The sequence below is a fragment of the Rhinatrema bivittatum genome, chromosome 4, assembly GCF_901001135.1.
Source record: "Rhinatrema bivittatum chromosome 4, aRhiBiv1.1, whole genome shotgun sequence".
Taxonomy (NCBI): Eukaryota; Metazoa; Chordata; class Amphibia; order Gymnophiona; family Rhinatrematidae; genus Rhinatrema; species Rhinatrema bivittatum.
Genome location: NC_042618.1, coordinates 163,289,996 through 163,313,943, shown reverse-complemented (window position 1 = coordinate 163,313,943; position 23,948 = coordinate 163,289,996). Strand labels below are relative to the sequence as shown.

General features: G+C 48.0%; 1 protein-coding gene across 3 annotated transcripts in view; it reads left to right on the top strand.

Moving 5' to 3' along the window:
• The first annotated feature begins 2,275 nt into the window (after nucleotides 1-2,275).
• SIRT7 (sirtuin 7) overlaps nucleotides 2,276-23,948 on the top strand; it is a 43,637-nt gene continuing 21,964 nt past the window's right edge. The window contains exons 1-7 of one of the 3 annotated variants that reach the window (XM_029599075.1): nucleotides 2,276-2,429; nucleotides 3,522-3,659; nucleotides 16,286-16,390; nucleotides 16,981-17,051; nucleotides 17,508-17,580; nucleotides 17,750-17,848; nucleotides 17,958-18,194. In XM_029599075.1, coding sequence (XP_029454935.1) covers nucleotides 2,337-2,429; nucleotides 3,522-3,659; nucleotides 16,286-16,390; nucleotides 16,981-17,051; nucleotides 17,508-17,580; nucleotides 17,750-17,848; nucleotides 17,958-18,194 — 816 coding nt within the window. In that variant the 5' untranslated portion in view covers nucleotides 2,276-2,336. Of the gene's footprint in view, nucleotides 2,505-2,569; nucleotides 2,757-3,521; nucleotides 3,660-16,285; nucleotides 16,391-16,980; nucleotides 17,052-17,507; nucleotides 17,581-17,749; nucleotides 17,849-17,957; nucleotides 18,195-23,948 lie in introns of those variants that run through there. The other 2 variants (XM_029599077.1, XM_029599076.1) reach the window with 2 other exon arrangements.

Genomic DNA, 23,948 nt, shown 5'->3' with positions numbered 1-23,948 from the left:
AAATGCAAGGCTGTGTCCTTATCCTATACTTTGGAAGCCCAAATAACAAGTTACCATAGTCAACCATTGTCAAAAGAAAAGCTTGGATAGTTATCCTGAAATCATTATGGGGCAACAAATATAAATACTTGAGAAGTCAACGCTTATAAAAGCTGACACTTAACTTTTGGATACGTGGAGTACAAATCCTAGCTGAGTCAAAAGAAAACCCTAGATTACGTTCAGAGTCAACAAAAGGAATTGAAACTCCCTCAAATAAAATTCCTTGAAAATTAACAGGTGAAGGCTTATAGGAGATCCACATGGCCTCATTTTTATCTATGTTAGTTGGTGATTTGCCATCTGAGATAAGGTGATGGTAAGAGCAAACAGGAAAAAATAGCTGGATATCAGCATATAGTTTTTATGTAGATTTACTTGTTTTTACTAGATTTTTATTTTATTATGTATTAGCTTATTGTTTTATGCTTTATTGGGTTTTATTATGTATTAGTCTTCAGTTTTATGTTTCATCACTTATGTATGTGAAATTGCAAGCCACTTTGAATCGCAAGATAATGCAGCATAAATAAATATAATGCAGTTCTAAATATAAATATAATGCAGTTCTAAATAAATAAAAATAAATCTTTATACTAAAATCATCCTTATCCTAAAACTGAGCCCTTTGGGAGAACAGTCAGTTTATTCTGGACACTCTTAGGATGGAACTACTTTGGGATCCAAAGATCTTTATCATAGAGAAGCTGACAGATATGAGAAATCACAGAAAAAAATGGATATCTCATCTCCTTTCAGCAGCATGACATTTTATGGAAGATGCCTAATCTCTGTGTTTCTGGGGGACCAGTGAGTAGAGTTCTAGTGAGCTGCAGTGCATTCTGTGGGGAAATGACTAGAGCCCCCACAGTGTGCGTATGGGGTGAGCAGTGGGGTCTGCGAACCTACAATGTGTCAGCATTTGTGGATGCTGAAGCCCCAAGTGTGGGTATTTTTGCAATGGGGACTTAGATTCCAAAGTGGGTATAGGGAGGTTGCTAGAGCCCCACCATGTGTGTGTGGAGGGAGGCCCTGCACACTGTTGCAAGGTGGGGTGTAGGGCCCTTCAATGTATGTGTGTGTTGCATGGTAGGGTTAGAGCCCTGTAATCTGCGTGTGTTGCAGAGTAGGAGCCCTCAGCGTGTGTGTGTGTGATGGGAGTCTGGGTCTCCAGTGTATTTGTGTATTCTGGGCTGGGCCACTGCAATATGGGTGACGAAGACATGGGGACCCCAAAGTGTGTATAGGTGTGGTCCCCAATGTGTTTGTAGGGGGGGGAGGTGAGGAGGAAGTGGGGGCCCAAAGTGTGTATGTGAAGGAGTGAGGGCCCTGCAGTGTGTGTGTTGTGGAGAGTCATGCACTTTGTGTGTGCTGCAGGGTGGGGCTGGAGCTCCAGCTCTGCAATATGTGTGTGTGTGTGTGTTGTGAGGTGGGGTAATGCACTACAGTGGGTGTGTGGCAGGGTGTGAGCCCTGCTTGGTATGTGTAAAACGTGGGGGTTGGGGCTTCACCGTGTACATGTGCTGCAAAGTGGGTAGTTTGGGACCACAAGAGTGTGTATTTGTGTGTGGTAGAAGAGAGAGCCCCACAATGTCTTGTGGAGTGGAGGCCCCAATGTGTGTGTTACCCTGCTGAGTGATGAGGTCTGGGGCTTGTGTGCATATGTTGTGGAGTGGAGCAGGGGCACTACAGAGCGTGTGTCTTGGAGGGGGAGAAGTGGGGGCCCTATTGTGTGTGCATGTGAGGAGGGGGGCCCTACAGAGAAAGTGTGTGGGTATTGAAGGCAGATGGAGCCCCACATTGTGGGGTGGGGAGGAGAAGCTGAGCCCTGAAGTGTGTATTGCAGGACCCTGCAGTGCGATTGTGTTGCAGGGTTAAAGCACTGTGTGAGTATGGGGGAGATAAGTGGGGGCCCCACAATGTGTGTTGTGGGGGAGAAATGGGAGGCCCCCAGTGTGTTTGTGTGGGGGAGGGGGGGTCTGGGTCCTTGCAAAACGTATTGGAGTGAAGGTCTTCCAGTGTGCGTATGGGGGGGGGGGGGGGGAGTCTGAGGCTTCAAAAGGGGAGGGTCCTGCAGTATAAATATGCTGTGGCGGGGAAAGTTATCTTGCGGGGGCTTAACATGTGTTGGTTAGGGCATGTGTATTTTAGAGATCGGGAACGTTCTGTCTACATTCTATCCTCTGCACTAAGGACTCTGGCTAGATAATGAATGCGTCACATCCGATGGTGGGCGGTGCTCTGGCCAATGACTACTCTCGGATGCCGGAAGCGGAAGCCGCCAGTTACCAGTGCTAATGGCTGCTGGACGGATGAACCGCTCCGAGCGGAAGACGGCGGAAAGAGAGAGGCTCGTGCGGCAGGAGCAATATCGGAGTCGGCGCAAACAGGTACCCACCCGCGGGGGTCTTGCAGCTTTTTCTGGATTGGAAGAGGGTGCGAAAGTCACGGAGGGGTGACTAGCTGTAAGGCTTCAACGCTCTGTTTCTTGGATAAACATACTGGATTTTAATTGTATTTAAATAGAAAGTTTAATCCGCCTGCTTTGGCAATGTTCGTAATTTCATTTTATCCAATGGAGTCTGGTGTCAAGGTGTTATCCCCCCATTATCGTACACATACTCGATCTCGCTCATAAAGGCCAAGAAGGCACCATCCTAAACTCAGAGATCAGACCCTGAATTCGGATCTTGGCAAAAAAGCAGTACTTAATGCAGGTAATAGTGGAATTAAAAATACTGGCTTCCCCAATAGTTGTAGATGACGGCTCAAATTGTAGTTGCCCAATAAAGGCTGATTCTGATTGAACTGGAAGCCCCAAGAAACAAGGGGAAACTGCCAAGCAAAAGAAAATCAACATACAGTGCAGCAGACGTTCCTTTGAAGCTTGGTTGTCCTATATCAACATATTGATGAACAATGGGAAGAAAATTAGGTTTTATGGTGGTTGTGGTTTTCTTGTCCTGGATTTGTGCGTCTTTAAAGCAGTAAAGACTAATTGTGAATGGAAAATACAAATTCTCAATGGCCCATCCTTCTGTCGTTTTGTCAGTCTGTAATTGCTAGGGAGCAGTCTCTCAGAAGACATCTGACCAACGAAACTCTTTATCATGAGACCACAACTTCATCCACCACTGAGCTAATTCTACATAGAATCAGCATTGTCACTAGAGTCTACATATCCGCCTTTTGAGTAGCTTAGGAAAAGGTAGAATATCAAGTGTTTTAAAAAAATATATATCATGATATGTAGACTCTAGTGACAATACTAATTCTATGTTTAAGTTGACCTATATACAAAAGTCAGGAAGGAATTTTTTCCATTGTTGCAGATATGGAGTATATATTTGCCTGCCTCTGGATTACCACAGAGAAAGTGCTGCTAAGCAATCTGTAAAAGGCTGGACTTGCTGGAGCTTTGATTTTCATTCAGTCAGACCAACTGTGTAATTGTCTTTCTCTCTTCCTGAGAATAATTATAGGTCTCTTGGATTCTTAAGAAGCTTGTGGAAGAGAGAAGTCCTGAGGAGTGTTTGATGCTGAATAAAAGTGCAGATCTGGTGAAAGAACTGGAATGGCGGAATAAGAGATGTGAAGGTTCAAAGAGGAGACAGGAAGAGGTGAGTCCTAAAACCCGCCTGAACTAAAGTCTGAGAGTATTCCTCCCAATCCCCGTCATCTGAACCTGTTAAATAGCTTGCCATGATAGTGGAATATATTGACTCATTCGTTTTCATTCCAACCAGACCAATCCAGATGGATTATGCTCATCAACCAGCAAATGGAGATAGAGACTAACAAGCTTGCTGATGTTCCCCTTATAAGCTCCCATGCTGATCTCAGCCTTTCTATATTATCTGTCTGTAGCAGATGGTATACAAGCATCCTGTGCTCTGAGCTAAGGCCTGATTAGGCCAGATGAAGTTAATTTAAAGGTGCATGGGCAATTCTTGAGGTGAAAGGCTTGTACTCCCTCCATCAGTTGAGCATTGCCCTTGGCTAGGGGGCTTCCAGTTTGGCTGGGACTAGATCTGTACTTAATCTTTGTCCGTTCTTAGCATTTCCAATTGCTGTAAAAGGCAGAAGTTGTTCATGTAAGCCTCATCATTCAGTGCTATTACATAACACTGTGAGATTTGCATGACTGAAGCACTTAGGATGTTAACAACCAGATAATTCTACACCTTCAGAAATACCAGGCATTTCATGTTCTTTGCTAGCTTGGAAAATCCAGATTACATATGGAATCAACTCCATCAGAAAAGCATTAGAAATGAAAATTATCCAAGTCCCTGTTTCTTCTGGTAACTTTGGCTAGATTTTATGACAAGTTAGAAAAGTTACTTGCACATTTTGTTTAAATTAGTAAAGCTGGAAAAATCTTAGGAGCCAGAAAAGCAAAAAAAAGACAAAAAAAAAATGCAGAATAAGAAACAAATCAAATAAAAGAGCAACAATAAAAAAAAAAAAGCAAAAAAGCAAGAAAAGACATTTTCTCTGGCTGCTAAACATTTTGAACTGATGCATAAATGTTTATATTTCCACACTTATATTAGTTAATATACACTAACAGGCAAATTCTATTAAATATCTTTTTGTTATTGTGGCAGATACCTTCTGCTCTGAGATTCCAGCTCAGTTGGAACCGGCCTCGATTGGGCCGCAGTGCCGTGAGCCTTTATTTGCGATTTTGCAAAGTATTTCCCCATTTTAGAATCCCCTCCTGTCTAGTCCAGACATTCCAGAGGCAGTCCTTGACCAAAGGCCACAGACCATGGCTCCTTCTGGGACTCTTGTATCCTAAGTATAGTCATTTAGATGTTGCCTGTTGTAAGGACTGGCATTCCTCCTCTTCCCCCTCCCACCCAGGACTATGAATGCTATTTTGATGGCATCCTTAAGCGGCTTGGTGAGAGAAGATGGCTCGAGGAATATTGGAATTTTGAATTTTTATTCAGTTTTCCAAATCTCAGCTTCAAGTGCAGTAGGCATTTCCCTACCCCAGAGGGCTTACAGGCCATCAGTGGGGAGAATCAGGATTTGAACCCTGGCTTCTCTGGTTCTCAGCCAGCTGCTCTAACTGCTAGGCTACTTCTCCATCAGACTTAATCTTTTCCCCTTAGGATATGAGGCTGTTCATTTTTTTCTGTCACCAGTTTCTTTTCTAACATAGCAGATGACAGCAGATAAGAACAAATTGGCCCATCTAGTCTGACCAGTTGAGATTCTTTCTGTCTTGGTCTCTGAAACTTTGGGTATATGAACATATACATTCCCATACTTAAACCAATACCAGCTCCCCCCCCCCCCCCCCCACACACACACACACAATGTTTCTTACTCAACTGGTCAACTCTATTCCTACCAAAGATCTGGTGTAATCTAAAACAGGTTGGCTGGGTCTGTCTGGCAGGACAATTGCTGTTAGGTTGCATAGAGCTAGTAATAAACAATTGAGCTTAGACCATGTAGAATCAACAATGATAAATGGTATCATATATGTATGTATATATAAATGCAATGTAATATGGCGATTATTATTGATTGTTAAATTTGCAGTTATCTAAATAAAACTACAACTCCCCAAACAGCCAGGTTGGTGCAGCAAGTTGATGTTTGTGAGGTGCAGTCTGAAAATGCCATAGCACAGGAACCTAGGAGGCTGGATGTTCAGGCATTTAGATTATTGTACATAAACATGGGAAAGGGCTCCAGGGGCGATCCGGGAAACTACAGACCGGTTAGCCTGACTTCAGTGCCAGGAAAAATAGTGGAAAGTGTTCTAAACATCAAAATCACAGAACATATAGAAAGACATGGTTTAATGTAACAAAGTCAGCATGGCTTTACCCAGGGCAAGTCTTGCCTCACAAATCTGCTTCACTTTTTTGAAGGAGTTAATAAACATGTGGATAAAGGTGAACCGGTAGATGTAGTATACTTGGATTTTCAGAAGGCGTTTGACAAAGTTCCTCATGAGAGGCTTCTAGGAAAAGTAAAAAGTCATGGGATAGGTGGCGATGTCCTTTCATGGATTGCAAACTGGTTAAAAGACAGGAAACAGAGAGTAGGATTAAATGGACAATTTTCTCAGTGGAAGAGAGTGGACAGTGGAGTGCCTCAGGGATCTGTATTGGGACCCTTACTTTTCAATATATTTATAAATGATCTGGAAAGAAATACGACGAGTGAGATAATCAAATTTGCAGATGTCACAACATTGTTCAGAGTAGTTAAATCACAAGCAAATTGTGATTAATTGCAGGAAGACCTTGTGAGACTAGAAAATTGGGCATCCAAATGGCAGATGAAATTTAATGTGGATAAGTGCAAGGTGATGCATATAGGGAAAAATAACCCATGCTACAGTTACACAATGTTGGGTTCCATATTAGGTGCTACAACCCAAGAAAGAGATCTAGGCGTCATAGTGGATAACACATTGAAATCGTCGGTTCAGTGTGCTGCGGCAGTCAAAAAAGCAAACAGAATGTTGGGAATTATTAGAAAAGGAATGGGGAATAAAATGGAAAATATAAAGCCTCTGTATCGCTCCATGGTGAGACCCACCTTGAATACTGTGTACAATTCTGGTTGCCACATCTCAAAAAAGATATAATTGCGATGGAGAAGGTACAGAGAAGGGCTACCAAAATGATAAAGGGAATGGAACAGCTCCCCTATGAGGAAAGACTAAAGAGGTTAGGACTTTTCAGCTTGGAGAAGAGATGGCTGAGGGGGGATATGATAGAGATGTTTAAAATCATGAGAGGTCTAGAACGGGTAGATGTGATTCGGTTATTTACTCTTTCGGATAGTAGAAAGACTAGGGGGCACTCCATGAAGTTAGCATGGGGCATATTTAAAACTAATCGGAGAAAGTTTTTTTACTCAACGCACAGTTAAACTCTGGAATTTGTTGCCAGAGGATGTGGTTAGTGCAGTTAGTATAGCTGTGTTTAAAAAAGGATTGGATAAGTTCTTGGAGGAGAAGTGCATTACCTGCTATTAAGTTCACTTAGAGAATAGCCACTGCCATTAGCAATGGTTACATGGAATAGACTTAGTTTTTGGGTACTTGCCAGGTTCTTATGGCCTGGATTGGCCACTGTTGGAAACAGGATGCTGGGCTTGATGGACCCTTGCTCTGACCCAGTATGGCATTTTTTAATGTTCTTATGGATGTGAATTAGAGGATCTTGTATGCTCGTCTACCCAAGATCGTGGTTTACAGAGGAGGAAGACAAAAACTGCCTTTGATAAAGCGTATTCCCTATACCCAGATCAGTGCAGACTCCTGGGTTTTGTCTCCTTGCCAGCAGATGGAGACAGAGAAAGTTTTTGGGTCCTAGTGGGTCCTTTCCTGTCTGGTCGAGTTGGAAGAGCTGGGGGTTGTTGACCCTTTTCTACACTCACTCTTTTCTTCCATGGTGTGTAAATCTAGTGGTCCCCTCCACCCCTCTCCCTGATGGAGCTTGTTTGCGCACCTGAGGATGACACTGTACAGCCCAGGCCCCCGCAGGGGGTGGAGGAGCAGCCTGTTGGACTTCTCACCGGAATTTGTGCTGCTTCTTCATCAGAATTATTTGGCCAGTCAAAGATCTGGGGTTAAAAGGACTGCAGAGCGGTCAGTGGACCCTTCAGGCGGGGGTCCAAACATTCTTACCAGGATCCTCTGGAGCCCCTCAGGCGCCTGGGTCTCTGTCAGGCGCGGGGTGACCCTGCTTCCAGCGTAGATGCAATGAGGGCACTGCACAGTGGCCCCCAGATCTGCAGGGGATGGATCCAGGAGCTGATCCCTCCCCTGACCTGGGAGACCCCGACAAGGATGACCTGACCTTCGATGAATTCCCAATCCTGTAGGGGGATGACCCTCGGGTTGTGCGGCTCTTCAAGCTGGAGGAGCTGAGCCCATTGATTCTCCAGGGTCTAGGTGAATTGGGGGTTAAGGTCTCCCAGGAAGAGTCAATCCGGTGCTCGATGGTCTGTGAGGGCCAATGATGGCCTTTCCTCTGCCCCAGAAGATCAGGAAGTTGGTGACACAGGAGTGGGACTCCCCTGGTTCCAGTTTGAAGGTGGGCCGAGTGATGGCTAAAATTTATCCCCTCAGTCTGGAGACGTTGGACCTTCTGAAGGTACCGCGGGTAGATGCGGCTGTTTCAGCAGTCACTAAGAAGAAGACAATCCTGATGGCTGGGGCAGCTGCCTTGAAAGACATGCAGAACCACAAACTGGAAATAGAGCCGAAGCGGTTGTTTGAGGTCTCGGCGCTAAGTCTGCGCACAGCGGTATGTGCCAGCATGATGCAGCGCGCCTGTCTGCTGGGTCCAGAAGATTGCAGAGGGAGTAGCTGCTAGTGACTTTCTGCCCTTGCAGGCAGCCCGCCTAGAGGCGGGAATGACTTATGGGGCAGATGCTCTGTATGATCTAGTTCGTACCTCTGCGCGTAGTTATGGTTTCCTCCGTTGCAGCCCACAGGCTTTTATGGTTGTGAAACTGGTCGGCGGACGTATCCTCCAAGGTGCAGCTTTGTAATCTCCTCTTTAAGGAGGGTGGTGCGCAAATGGGAGTTCCTGGCATCTTTGGATCTGACCGAGGCGTATCTGCACATTCCAATTCCACAGGACCATCAAAGATTTCTAAGGTTCAAGGTGCTGGGTCGGCATTTTCAGTTTCGGGCTCTTCCCTTTGGGCTGGCCACGGCTACTTGCACGTTCACCAAGGTGATGGCAGTAGTGGCAGCAGCTCTGCGCAAAGAAGGGATCTTGGTGCATTTGTATTTGGATGATTGGCTCATCTGGGCGAAGTTTAAGGAGGACTGTGAGAGATCTCTCCAGAGAGTAATGAGCACGCTGCAGTCTCTTGGACCCTCAATCTGCAGAAGAGCCAGTTGGTGCCCACACAATGCCTGGTGTACCTGGGAGCGCTGTTCGACACGAAGAAGGACAAGGTCTTCCTAGCATCAGACAGAGTTCAGAAGTTACAGGCTCAGGTGAAAGACCTTCTTCGTCTGGGGGTGCCAACAGTCTGGGATTATCTCCAAGTCCTGGGCTCCATGGCATCCACATTGGAGCTAGTTCCTTGGGCCTTTGTGCACATGAGACCTTTTACAGCATGCACTGTTGTTCAGGTGGAGTCCTGTTCAGAGCAGTTTCATATACCATTACCTCTTCGGGAACCCAGGCACAGTCTCTCTTGGTCACAACTTAGAGAAGGTGTTGGAGCTTGACCCCCCGACTTGGGTGGTCGTCTCTATGGATGCCAGCCTCTCCGGATGGGAAGCGGTGTGCGAGACAGGACAGCTCAAGGCCTGTGGTGATTGTCCGAGAAATCTTCGTCCATCAACAGACTCGAAACAGGGCGGTTCGCAGGGCCCTTCCAAGTGTTCCTGCCCTTAGTCAGGGGTCGGATGGTGCGCATCTTGTCCGACAACGCAACCACGGTGGCGTACATCAACAGACAGGGGGGAACAAGTAGCCCTGCAGTGGCGCCGGAAGCGGAACGTTTGTTTGCCTGGACAGAGATTCATCCCGGGGTCTCGCCATGTCGTATGTCGCAGGAGTGGAGAATATGCAGGCGGACTTCCTCAGCCGACAGCATTTGGACCCCCAGAGAGTGGGAGTTGTCTCCTGAGGTATGGAATCACATTTTTGCCAGGTGGGGTGTTCCGCAGTTGGACCTGATGGTGACATGAACCAACTCAAAGACAGATCGGTTTTTCAGTCGATGGAGGGAACGTGGATCAGTGGGGCTCGATGCTCTGGTGTGTCCAAGGCCCATGGGAATTCTTCTTTGTCTTCCTTCCATGTCCTCTCATAGGCCATGTTCTAAGGCGGATAGAGGCATATTGTGGGTCCATGGTGCTCGTGGCTCTGGAGTGGCCCAGGCATCCCTGGTTCGCGGATCTGGCACGGCTGGTGGAGGATGCCCCTCTACGACTGGCTCATCTTCCGTGCCTCCTCTGACAGGGACCCATATTCTCGGATTGGGACGATCCCTTCTGTCTCGTGGCTTTGCTTTTGATAGGCGGAGGTTGCGCCTGTTCCTCTCTTCTTCAGGCTAGGAGACCTGCTACGTCGATGGTGTATGCCAGGGTCTGGAAGGTGTTCAAAGGGTGGTGTTTGCAGAGGAAGCTGAACCCCATGACTTGGGGGGGGGGGGGGGGGGGGTCTGTCAGATTTTAGACTTCCTGCAGCAAGGGTTAGCTAAAGGCTTAGCCTTTAATTCACTTCAAGTTCAGGTAACTGCTTTGGGAGCCCTCCAAGACAATGTTCAGGGTCAAAAGTTAACAGCGCACCCTGATATTATCAGGTTTCTGAAAGGGGTGTCTGCCAGTGCGTAAAGTATGCCTGGAGTGGAGCTTAAATTTGGTACTCCGCGCTGTCTGCAAAGCTCCATTTGAGCCTTTGAAGAGGGTGTCATTGAAGGATTTGACCCAGAAGACTATGTTCCTGGTGGCTATCTGTTCGGCAAAGAAGGATTTCGGAGTTACAAGCCTTATCCTGTAGAGACCCTTTCCTGCAAATTTTCCGGGACAGGGTGTCCATGAGAACAGTACCATTCTTCGTGCCCAAGGTGGTGTCATCTTTTCATGTCAGACGGTGGAGCTTCCAGGATTTCCGGACTGGTCCCGAGACTCCCCCCAGGACCATCCCAGGACCATCCCATGTTGGACGTGCGGCGCGGCCTTTTATGCTATTTGGAGGTGTCTAATGCCTTTCAGCGGTCAGACCACCTCTTTATCTTATTTGCCAGAGCCAAGAAGGGAGACAAAGCATCGAACACTACCATTTCTAGATGGATTAGGGAAGCCATTTCTCTTCCACATACAATTCTAAAGTCTCCTGTGGGGTTAAGAGCTCACTCCACAAGGGTGCAGGCGGCATCCTGGGCGGAGTGTCAACTTCTTTCTCCGCAGGAGATTTGTCGGGCTGTTGTCTGGTCTTCCATTCACACTTTCACCAAGTTTTATCATTTGGATGTAAGGGCGCAGGATGAGGTGTCCTTTGGTGAGAGTGTTCTGCGTGCGGGTCTTTCAGAGGCCCACCCAGCGTAGGGTGGCGTGGGTACAACCCATTGATCTGGAATAATCTGAGTATGTACAGGAAAGGAAAATTGGTTCTTACCTGCTAATTTTCATTCCTGTAATACAGCAGATCATTCCAGAGACCCACCACATTTTGACTACGAAAGACAGTCTGTGGAGCTTATAGTATTCTGAAGACATAATTGATTTTCTATTATTATAGAAAGCAGGGCCGGTGGCTTACCGGTGTATGTTTCATTGTTTTTGGGCAACCTAGACTTCTTGTTAGTTGGGAGGGGTCCAACCCTTGTGGCCAGGTTGCCCTTAGTTGAAGTTTAGTTTCAGGTGCTTGGGAACAGGCTGATACTGAGGGGCTGCAGGTGGAACTATCTCTTATGTAACAGTGTCCAAAGTTTTTGTTCTCTGACTCCATCTGCTGGTGGGGATACAAAACCCACTGGTCTGGAATGATCTGCTGTATTACAGGAACAAAAATTAGCAGGTAAGAGCCAGTTTTCCTCTGTTGCTCATGTTGGGACAGCCCCTTGGCCTATGTTGTCTCTGGAGGGGAAGGCGAGGCAATAGTCAGTTCTCCTCCCTTGTTCCCGAGAGCAGAAGCTTCCCAGAGAGAGGTTGGAGAGAGCAAGGTTGGGCCAATGGACTCTGGTATAGATCCATCCTCCTCCTGGGTGGAATCTTTCCAGGGCCTGCAGACCTTTCTGCAGGGGTGCCCAGCGAAGGCGAAGTAACCTACTATGTAGGGATCACTTGCTTGGGCCTCCCATTGTCAGTCACGGCAGGCAAATGCCGCAGGGAGGCTGTCCCTAGTAATGTTCGAGGAGGTGTAGATCATGAGACATTGGAGGATTCCGATGGGGAATTGGCTTTCTCACTTCTAGAAGAGGGAGAAATTGCATATGATTGAGAACTGCTTTGGACTCTGCTCAGATTTTCTTTTTCCCACAGATGTCTTACTGAGTTTGTTGGCTCAGATCCTGAACACACTTAGTGTGACCGGAGGTCAATTTTAAGTTTAGTGTCCTGTTTCTTTCCCTCCTGTATCCAATTCAAGAAATGTTGGATTTAAATAAGGTAAATGCAGCTCTCAAGGTTCCCTGTTTTCCACGTGAAAACTCTGAGGTCCACCATAGCGGTGGTACACAAGGGAGAGTTCTTGGCATCTCTCGCCTTGATAGAGGCGTATCTGCACATAGTCATCAGGCCAAAGCACCAAAGATTCCTGAGGTTCATGGTCCTAAAGGAACATTTTCGGTTTCGAGCCCTTCCCTTTGGCTGGCGACAGCTCCACGTACCTTCACCAAAGTGATGGTGTAGGGGTAGCCGCATTGCAAAAGGAGGGTGTGTTGGTGTATCCGATTCTGGATGACTGACTTATTCATGCAAAATCAAATGACCTCTGACAATCAGTACAAAAGGTACCGATGCGCTTGAAGTCTCTAGGATGGGTGGTGAACCTAACAACGAGCCATTTAGTCCTCTTACAAACTCTGGATATCTGGGAGCTCAGTTAAACACGCTGGCAGAGAGAGTGTTTCTCACGGAGAGAGAATGCTGAAATTGCAGAGTCAGATTAGGCTTCTGCTAGAGCTTCCAGTGCCCAGGTCTGGGTTCTATGGCATCGACATTGGAATTAATGCATTGGGTGTTCACACACATGTGACCTCTGCAGGGGGCTCTTCTCCCGCTGGAATCCGTTATTTGAAGAGTTTCATCTTCCTCGTCCGTTAGAGGGAGAAGCCAGGACAGTCTTTCGTGGTGCTTACTCGCACCAATCTCAAGCGTGGTGAATTGGAGATTCTGAATTGGATAATAGTCGCCACCAATGCAAACCTCTCCGGATGGAGGGTGGTGTGGCAAGATCACTTAGCGCAGGGCCAGTGGTCGAAACAGGAGGCCTCGTGGCTTATCAGTCGGTTAGAGATGAGATCTGTACATTTGAAATTGCTTACCTGTCTGCCAAGGTTACACAGTCTTCCAGTGCGGATCCTATCAGATAATGCAACGACAGTGGATTACATAAACCGTCAAGGTGGAACCAAGAATCAGGTAGCAGCTCGAGAGGCCTGGGAGTTGATTCTCTTGGGCAGAGCAGCACTTGGAGCGGCTGGCAGCATCTCACATTACCAGAGTGAACTATGTTTTAGGTGGATTTTATCAGATGAAGAAAGTTAGACCCCGGGGAATGGGAGCTGTCAGAGGCAGCAATGTGTCTCATTCACAGAAGATGGGGATATCCCGACCATAGACAGCACCAAGGCTCATGGATTTACAGCCGCTGAGCAGAGTAGTGTACAAAGGAATCTGAGCTCTGGTGCTGCCATGGACTCGAGGGATTCTTCTTTGTCTTACCTCCCGTGGCCTCTGGTGGACAAGGGATTATTATGGCTGATAGAGAAACATCCAGGCAATGTGATCGTGGTAGCTCCTGCTTTCCTGATCTGATCAACATGACCATAGATAGGCCCCTGAGGTTCGGACATCGGTCGACTGTTTTCCACCAAGGTCCAATATTTTTGGGTCAGGCGGCTGACTTCTGTCTCGTGGCTTCGCTTGTGAGAGGAGATGACTGAGATGGCGGAGATATTCTGAAGCGGTTATTTTCACCTTCTACATCCTTGACATATGTGCGAATTTGGAGGATTTTCGAGTCCTGGTCTGCTGTTGACAGAGTGCAGTCTCAGCCTGTTCAGGTTTCGGTGTTGCAAATTTTGGCTTTTCTACAGAAAGGGACTGTTCTTTAACTCTGAGTATCCAGGTAGTGACTGGGTTGTCTCCTGGGTAAGGCGCAAGGGTATCTGTCTGCATATCCGGATGTTCTATTCTTCCTTCAGGGAGCTAAGAACTTGTGTCCCCAGGTGCAGAACATTTGTCGTCCTTGGAATCTGAATCTAGTCCTTAGAGGATTGTGTGAGGCTCTGTTTGAACCACTAAAGAGAGCTACGGTTAAAGACTTGACACTTAAAATGATTTTCTTGGTTGCTGTTTGTTCAGCCAGGAGAATTTTGGAGCTCCCGGCGCTGTCATGTTGAGATTCCTTCCTACAGATGTCTGATTTGGGGATATCTTTATGCATGGTGCCTTTGTTTCTGCCTGAGGTAGGCTTGGCGTTCCATCTTAGTTAGACAGTAGAGCTTCCAGCTTTTATGAATTTGGATTCCTCTGTGCCTCATGCAGGGGAGCTTAGCCTCTTAGGGGCCGATGCAATACAGTGCGCTCAGCCGAGTGCACTGTATAACCCACACTCCAACGCGGATTAAATAGGCGCTAATGCAATAGGGGATTAGCGACTATTTAACCCACGTCTGATGCGGAGTGAATGGAGCAGGCGTTAATAGCTGAGCACAGGTAAAAGAAGTACAGAAAAGCAGAAAAAACGGCTTTTCTGTACTTAAGTAAAAAAAACAAAAAAAACCTTGGCAGACCGAGTTATGAAGACTGACAGTCGCAGCAGGGTCATGTTAGCAAGGAGGCGCTAGCGCGAATGTGCACTTTAGGAAAGTGGGCGCATTTCCTCTTTGTAGATTGTATCACCTCTTTGTACTGTGGAGTGGTTCAAAGAGGGGAAATAAGTCATCTAAGGCTACAAATGTGCGGTGGCTGAAGAAAGCAATCGAGTCAACTTACATTTCTAAAGGGTGCCCGCAGCCAGGGGGTTTAGGGGTGCACTTGATGCATTCTCAGGAGACTTCCGGTGCTGAGTCTCATAAGGTGTTTACGCATGAAATGTGCTGGATGGCCACTGGGAAGTCGTTGCCCACTTTTGCTAGGCATTATCATTTGGATGTCAGGGCTCCGGCTTCCATGTGCTTTAGTGGGAGTGTTCTATGAGTGGAACTCTCCACGTCCCACTCGAGTTAAGGGGAGCTTAGGTAAATCCCAGGAGCCTGATCTGATCTGGGTACATTCAGGGAAAGGAAAATGTGGTTCTTACCTGCTAATTTTAGTTCCTGTAGTAACACAGATCAGCCCATTTACTGGAGGGGAGAGTCCGCCACTCGTCCTGTTGCTTTGTATATAGTGCGAAGTTGTTGGAGGTTTTCATTGCTGATTACTTATGTTAAATTTGGGAAGTGGGTTTTCCATTGTCTTTCTGGGCAACTTCACCTTCTTCTGGCTCGTTGGAGGGGAGCAAGTTTGCTTAGAAATTTATGGTTGTTGCTTTCATCTTGGCTTGGGTACAGGTCAATGCTGCAGGTGGCACACTGGGTTATGTACACTGTCAATGAAATTTTCTCTCTCCATCTGCTGGCAGAGAGGCAAAACCCAGGAGTCTGGACTGATCTGTGATACTACAGGAACAAAAATTAGTAGGTAAGAACCAATTTTCCTATATCCTCCAGGCAGTCATGCTCTGTGGCTGGCAGCTGGGATATATGCTTGCCAGTGTGGACATGAATTTCAAGTGGGTAGACAGGGTTGGTTGATCTTTCTTCTGTCATCTACTGTTACCATTGCCCGCCGTAGCTTTCCCAGGCATCTTTAAATTCTGTTACACTGCAGCCCTCCTTCACCTCTGCTGGCAGACAATTTCAGGCCTGGTCATCTTCCTTTTAGTTAGTCCAACATCCAGGTCCTCTCCCATTTCTCATCTTACCACGAGGCTTTGAAATAATCCCCACAACCACCAAAACTAGTGAGGCTGTGGTGAAAACATCTCACCACTCCATGTTCCATGTGACCACTCTTTGCAGGTTACCCCAAGTTATTTTGTATTGTGTAAGATTTAAAGTATTACATGCTCATTGCTTTTTATTTACTTGACGTGGGTCAATTGGTCTGCCATGGAGGAGCTATAGAGACCAGTCCTACAGCGGGGGTGGGTTGATCCTGAAGGGGTAAAGCTAAAGGGGGTGACTCATTTGGGAGCTCCTTTTGGAGGGGAGGGTTGGTATTGGTTGTAGTTATTTTGGGGAGAGAAGAAGATTAGGTGGTAGGGAAGGTGTGCTTAGATGGAGGTTTTGGTATTGTTTTCATTTGTAGTTAATTAGATAGACTGTGTGGGATAGTTTGAGTCTGAATAAGTATGTTGATTTTTTAGGAGGGAGGTTTAATGTATATAATTTTATTATATATTTTAATTATGTGTTTTTATGATTATGTAACACGTATTGAATATGGTTTTCACCCATAGAAAAAAGTGGCAAAATTAGATTAGATGTTTGGCAGAAAATGTTTAACAGCACTTGATCTGAACTGTAGGTTTTTGATGAGCCGGAGGAGCTGAGGAGGAAAGTCCAGGAGTTGGCAGCTGCAGTCCAGAGTGCCAAATACCTGGTGGTCTACACGGGAGCAGGTATCAGCACGGTGAGAACACTCTCTCATAGAGCACTTGACAGGAAGGAGAGCAGGGCATGTTAATGGCAGGGGCAGTGAAATAACCCGGACTGATCCTAGCAGAACTTGATGTATGTGTCCGCCAAGAAACTGACTCTGAATACAGACTCCCATTTAGGCTGTCTCATGGTGACAGTGCAGTTCTGACTCCCACCTCAGGCACTGCTGGAGGAAGACTCTCTTAATCTCATTGCCCAGGCGGTCTTCAGCCTGCAGGCACAGCAGGAGAAAGTAAAGAACTGTTTATCAGAGCAGCACAAGAAGAAAGTGAGTGCTGCAGGTAGAGATGACATCAGGACACATCCTGTAACGGGGACTGGTGCTACTTGTGTGCCTAAGGCTCACTCTTCTGTGGCAGGATGGAGCAGGAGCTGGCACTGCTCTACTGTTTGGGGGGGGGGGGGGGGGGTGGTAAAACAGGAGCTGGCGCTGCTCTTCTGTTGTGGGGTGGAGCTCTCTTGTCCCAGGATGTCTTTATGTATGCAGTCGAAAGAAGCAGCAGTTGATCAACTTCAGTCCTCTTTATAATATCCACAGTTTTTGTGTTTTTGTGAATGCAGGCAGCTTCCATTCCAGATTACAGAGGCCCAAATGGTGTATGGACCCTGCTTCATAAAGGAAAAACCACCCGGTAAGACAGACTCAGAAGGTGCAGCATATCTATATTATATTATTACGTTGTACAAAATACATGCTCTAGTCTTCAGATTTGGTAGGTGAATCTAGAGGTCACCCCTTTCATATGTGTACAGGCACTGAGCTTCCATGCATTAATAAAATTATGGTAAGAAATGTAAGATTGGATAAATGCCGGTCAGTCTCTGGCTGACTTTATGTATGTCAATCAGTGAGAGCCTGGATCCAAGTGTGAAACAGGAAGCTGAGATCAATCTGCTACAGGGGGGCAGCTGCAGAGGGTCTTGGATCTTTTGGACCACATATAAATGGATTTCATAACTGAGCTAGAAATAAACATTGACCAAATGCCTCCTGGGGAAAAGTCTGAGAAGTGGGTATGGTGGGAGAAGAGAAGCCAGTGAGCCTGCACATATAAGGCAGTAAATGTTGGTTTGCTTCTCTCCTACAGTACTTCAGACCTGAGTGATGCAGAGCCCACTCTCACCCACATGGGGATCGCCCAGTTACATGCACAAAAGCTAGTAAGAAACACCAGTCTTACATCCGACCTCCTTCTTTCTCTCCTTTTTTTCTCTCCCTCTCTTTCTTAACTCTTCTCTCTCCTCTCTGCACGCGCTCTCTGCCTTGCTCTATTATCTTGATCTTTCTTTCAACCGTGCACACTCTCTGCCCTGCTCTCCCTACCCCTAGGTGCAGCATGTGGTTTCCCAGAACTGTGATGGATTGCACCTCCGCAGTGGATTATCACGAGCAGCAGTCTCTGAGCTGCACGGAAACATGTATATTGAGGTGAGATGAGCAGATATAACAATGGGTTCATGTGCTGTTGGGCAGAGCCAGTTTCTCACTGCATAGCTAACAGAAGGCATCTCATTCACATCTTTGCCTCCTTGCCCAGGTTTGCACCTCATGTTCTCCAAACCGAGAATACATCCGCCTGTTTGATGTCACAGAACGCACAGGGTTACACAGGCACCTTACAGGCAGGAAATGTCACCACTGTGCAGGGGATCTTCGAGACACTATTGTCCACTTTGGGGAAAGGGGAACACTGGCACAACCCCTCAACTGGTCAGCAGCTATGGAAGCAGCAGAGAAAGCAGATGTGATCCTCTGCTTAGGCTCCAGCTTAAAGGTAAGTGTGGCAAAATCAGAAGAAACTGTAGAAATCACAATGGCTAAAGCCCAATTCTCAATCCCAGACACCGTTGCAACCTCTAAGACTCTGCAGTCATTCCCCAACCCTCTCAACACATCAGTGCTTGTGTGCTTGCTGCCTCCCCTCCCTCGGTTAGAAATTCCAGTGTTCCCTGTACGTACCCGGATCAGTCCAGACCGTGGGTTGAGCCTCCTGTCCAGCAGATGGAGACAGACCAAAATTGAAAGGGTATCCTATATCAGGACAGAGCCTACCCTGCAGCCCTTCTGTATTTGTCTGTCTCCAGCAGATGCGACAGCTCACCCTGCGGTTCTCTGTTTCTTTTGCTTAGCCCCTGTTTTGGGGCTTTCTTTCTTCTCTAAACTTATTGGATGAAGCAAGTATTTATTATCTATCATTTAAAAAAAAAAAAAAAGTTTTTGGACTTTGTTGATTTCCATACAGGAGACAGTTTCTGTCTCCTCGCCTTGGGGGGGGGCCTAGGGGGGCTTTGCCCCTTGTGTAATATAGCCTAGGCTTCCTATCCCCGGTTTTCCTCGGCTGTGGGGTGAAATTGGTGGTGCCAGTCACTCTCCCTGTACAGCTCTCGCTCTTGCTCTCTCGCTGCCTGCAGGGACATGTTTTCAATCAAAGTGAAACTAAACACTTGGCAGCCGTTTTGGGAGAGTTGGGAGCGTGCAGAGTTCAGTCTCCTGCCTCCGCTCCTTCAGCCCCGGCAGCACAGCTGATTTTAATTACTGCTCCTCCTCTGCATCGGGGTCATGCTGCGCTCTCCTCTCTGCCTTGCCTGTGGGAATTCTTCGCTCCCTCTCTAGAGAAGGGCTGTGCTCTAAATGTTTGCCGGGGGAGGGTCCCTCCGCGGCTGCGATCTCTTCCGGAGCCCGAGCAAGGCCGCACAAGTGATTGGCCGCACTGTTCCCAGGCCGACAAACCGCAGGAACGGCGGCCATTTTGTGTTTTTTGGATGTTGCTTTTTCGGGGCAGCAGGACTCACAGGTCCCGGAGTTTTTTAGATAGATTCCCCCCCCCCCCTCCCGGGAGATTCCAGGCCTCGTTTTTCTTCAGAATTTGTGCTTTTAATGCACAAATCTTATTTAGCCAGCCTGCAAGAAGAGGCGGACCCCCCTTCTGCTCCTCCTCTTTCTAAAATTCCTCGGATTGCTGCACCGTCTGCTCCAGCGGTTCCTGATGCGCATGGGCCTGTCCGAGTGTGGGTGGTCCCGGGGATTCCCCGCTCCCTTGGGTGCCCCGGACAAGGACCCAGATCAGGATTTTGTTGAAACTCCCCCCCCCCCCGTCTGGAGGGGGATGACCCCAGGGTTCTACGTCTATTCAGAAGGGAGGAACTGGAGCCACTTATCCCTTTTATTTCTCAGGAGCTGGGGATAGAGTGCCCCGCAGTGGATGAGTTTTCGGCCGCAATGCCGGCTTGCGCAGACCCGGCCCTGGCGGGACTCGGCTCTTCCGTGCACCTTCCCCTTCCATCCGATGCATCGGCTAATGCTCCTTAGGGAGTGGGAGGCTCTTGATTCGGGCTCCGCGTCAGGAGAACTATGGAGAAGCTTTATCCTCTCTTGGAGGAATGCTAAGCCATGCTGAAAATGCCCAAGGTGGATTCCTCCATGACTGCAGTTACTAAGCACACCACCATCCCGGTGGTGGGTGCTACGGCCCTCAGGGATGTCCAAGACCGCAAGCTAGAATTCCATCTCAAGCGCATCTTCGAAGCCTTGGGTGTCCGGGTGTCGCTCTACAGCAGTCTCATGCAGCGTGCAAGCCTCAGGTGGGTTCAACAATTGCTCAGCACCCAGGACCTCCCGCCTGACGAGGCAGAGCATGCTGAAAGATTGGAAGGCGTATGGGGCGGATGCCCTTTACGACATGTTCCGGGTCCAGGCAAAAGCGATGGCTTCTGTGGTCTCGGCCAGACGGCTCCTCTGGCTCCGTAATTGGGCGGCCGACTCGTCTTCCAAGGCGCAGCTGGGCATGCTCCCCTTCAAAGGTAAGTTGCTGTTTGGCGAGGACCTGGAACAGCTTATTAAATCCTTGGGTGAGAACGAGGTACACAAAAACTATCTGAGGATCGCCCGAAACAAGCGAGAACCTTCTTCCCTACTTCAGGGGTCAGCGGAGATATAATCCCAGGGTGAAGGGTGCCTTCTCTAGAGGAAATTCCTCCAGGTCTCAGTCCTGGGCTCAGTCCTTTCGAGGGAGCTGTGCCTTCCGTGATGGTAATCCGGTGCCCCGCGTCCAAGCCCGCCTCTCAACGAGATTCAGCCGGCCCATTCCTCCGTTTCAAACTTAGGTGGTTGGCTGTCCCTGTTCTTGGAGGAATGGGTCAAAATCACGTCGGACCAGTGGATCCTCGAGATAATTGAGAGAGGCTACGCTTTAGAATTTGCTCGGGACCTGCTGGATCTGTACATGGTCTCCCTGTGCGGCCATCGGTAGCGGGCTGCTGTATGTCAGACTCTCGCCAGACTCCAGGGGCTGGGGCTTTAGTCCCTGTTCCCATGGGGGAACAGGGCGCCGGCCAGTTTTCTATTTACTTTGTGGTTCCAAAAAAGGATGACTCCTTTTGCCCCATCTTGGACCTCAAAAGAGTCAACCGAGCCCTCAAAGTGCCCCATTTTCAGATGGAAACCTTGAGAGCAGTTATAGCGGCTGTTCATCCCGGAGAATTTCTGGCTTCTCTAGACTTGACGGAGGGCCTACCTGCACATTCCGATCCGTGCCGAACATCAGAGGTATCTTCGGTTCCACATCTTGGGGCAACATTTCCAGTTCTGGGCTCTTCCCTTCGGTCTGGCCACGGCACCACGCACGTTTACCAAAGTGTTGGTGACAGGACGGAGTCCTAGTCCACCCTTATCTTAGACGATTGGCTAGTGCGAGCCAAGTCAGAGACCTTATGAAAGCGAGCAATGGACCGCGTCCTTGCTCTCCTTTCGTCCCTGGGGTGGATAGTCAATTTTTCCAAGAGCAATCTCCGACCTTCCCAGGTCCTGGAATTCCTAGGGGCTCGGTTCGATACTCGGGTCGGCAAAGTATTCCTGCCGGACTCTCGAGCGTTCAAGCTGATGGATCAAGTCCGAAACTTTCTTTCCATGCCTCTCCCCACGGCGTGGGACTACCTACAGGTTTTGGGGACCATAGCTTCTATGATCGACTTGGTCCCCTGGGCTTTTACGCATATGCGTCCTTTACAGAAAGCTTTGCTCTCCCGCTGGAAACCGGTGTCGGAACTGTTTCAAGCGCAGCTTCCTCTCTCCGACTCTACCATCAGAGACATACATTGGTGGCTATCGCTCAAGCACCTTCTGAAAGGAATATCCCTTCAGACTCCACAATGGATTGTAGTCACGACGGACACCAGCCTCTCCGGTTGGGGAGTAGTCTGCCAGACACAGGCCACACAGGGGTACTGGTCCCCTGCCCAATCCCGCTGGCACATCAATCGCCTGGATGCTCGGGCGGTCCATCTGTCTCTTCAAGCTTTTCTTCCCCTGCTTCGCCGAAGAGCAGTTCGGGTACTCTCGGACAACTCTACCACGGTGGCGTACATCAATCGCCAGGGGGGCACCAGGAGTCGCCTGGTGGCCCTTGAGGCCTGCCAGCTCTTCGCTTGGGCAGAGCACCATCTGCAGTGCTTAGCAGCGTCTCACATTGCGGGCAAGGAGAATGTTCAAGCAGATTTGTTGTGTCGCCAGCGGGTCGACCCCGGCGGGCGGGAGTTGTCCGAGGCAATGGAGCTGATTGTCAGCCGGTGGGGTCCTCCTCACCTGGACCTGATGGCAACCTTGGACAATGCCAATGCTCCCAGGTTCTTCAGTCGCTGGAGGGAGCATTGTTCGGAAGGGGTAGATGTGCTAGTCCTTCCCTGGCCACACGAAGTTGTTCCATATGTGGCCCCTGGTGGGCATGGTGCTCAGAAGGATAGAGCTCCACAGGGGTCCAGTCATTCTCGTAGCTCCTGATTGGCCCCACAGACCGTGGTTCACGTATCTCGTAAACCTTCGACGGATGGCCCTCTTCGTCTCGGTCATCTTCGGTACCTGCTCCGGCAGGGCCCTGTATTTCTTGACCAGGCGGATCGCTTCTGTCAAGGATTTAACACTCAAGGCGGTGTTTTTAGTCTCTATTTGCTCCTCCAGGCGGGTGTCAGAGATCCAAGCGTTGTCTTGCCGGGAGCCCTTCCTACGTTTTTTGGACTCGGGGGGGCTCCCTCAAGACTGTATCCGCTTTCTTTTTTTTTTTTTTTTTCTCATTTAAAGTTTTTATTGAAACTTTCACAATATCAGAAGCACAAGGCAACTAGCATAATAACAGGGATATAACACAGCAGTAAAAAATAGCGTATACAGCTCTATAAAAAGGAAAGGTATATCCAAGCGCAACACATAACAAAGCATGCCCTGTGATACAGAACATAAATCCTCCATTATTTTTCTCCCTCCCTTACCCCCCTCCCCCCATCTCCACACATACTGCCAAAATGAGGTCAAATAAATGAAATTAAGAACAACCACCCTAGCCTCCCCAAAGAACAGGGAATCACTCTATACAGGAGGTGGTGTATTGGAACAGGACTGATCAGTAGCCTGGGTGAGTTTCCAACTGATATATGGTTGCCATATCTTGTCAAATTTAAATGTGCATTTGTGCTTGAAGGCTGTTATCTTAGACAATAAATAAATCTTGTCCACTTTCTGTTGTATGAGTGCTTTTGTGGGTACCCTGGGGTCCTTCCAAGTCCGTGCAATCTCCAGGCGGGTGGCTAACAGAACATGGTGAGCCATCTTATTAAAATCCTCTGGCAAGCCCACAAACTTTCGCCCAAGCAACGCCTGCGCCGGTCCAATATCGGATATGCCAGGGATCATATCCCTCAGCCAGAGATGAATTGTCTGCCATAATCCCTGTAAAGGAGGGCACTCCCACCACATATGAAGAAATGTTCCCACCTTCCCACAAACCCGCCAGCATTGGTCAGAAACTCGAGGCATGAATTTATGTAAGCGCTGCGGGTACATATACCAGCGATACAGGACCTTATAAGCATTCTCTAGCATAGATGCAGCAATATAACCTTTCCCAAGACCCTGAAAAATAGTCTTCCACGCTGGAGGAGAAATATCCATCTCAAGATCCCGTTCCCAAGCAAGTTGAAAACTGGCTTTTGCCCCCCCAGGCGTGGCTAACAAGTGATATATACCCGATAATAGCTGGCTGGAGTTGTCAGCTTTCTTACACATTTGTTCAAAAGAGGAAGGGCCAGATAACAGGTGTACCCCAATTTGAGTAGTCCGAGCAAAATGAGCGAGTTGCATATATGGGAAACAAGCTGAATCAGGTAAATGATATTGACGTTGTAAATCCGCAAAGGACCGTAGCCCTTTCGGTCCCCACACATGGTCCCATACCAAGATGCCCCGCCGTCTCCAAAGCTGGAAGGCTGGGTTATCTCTTCCCGGCCCAAAATCTTTATGAGCATAAAGACTAGTAAGTGTATGATATGCTCGCTGCCCAATAAGCCGATTCCCGTGCTGAAACCATAAAGATAAAACATCCACCACAGAGGGCGATAGCACCTTCCCCGGCTCCACCAACCAAGTCTTCCTTGGCTGCCAGATAAGACTCCTCAGCGGGATAGCTCCGTAGAGTTCCTGATTAATATTTATCCATTGTTTAGGGTGTTTCCCTCTATGCCAATCCACCAGTTTTTTAAAT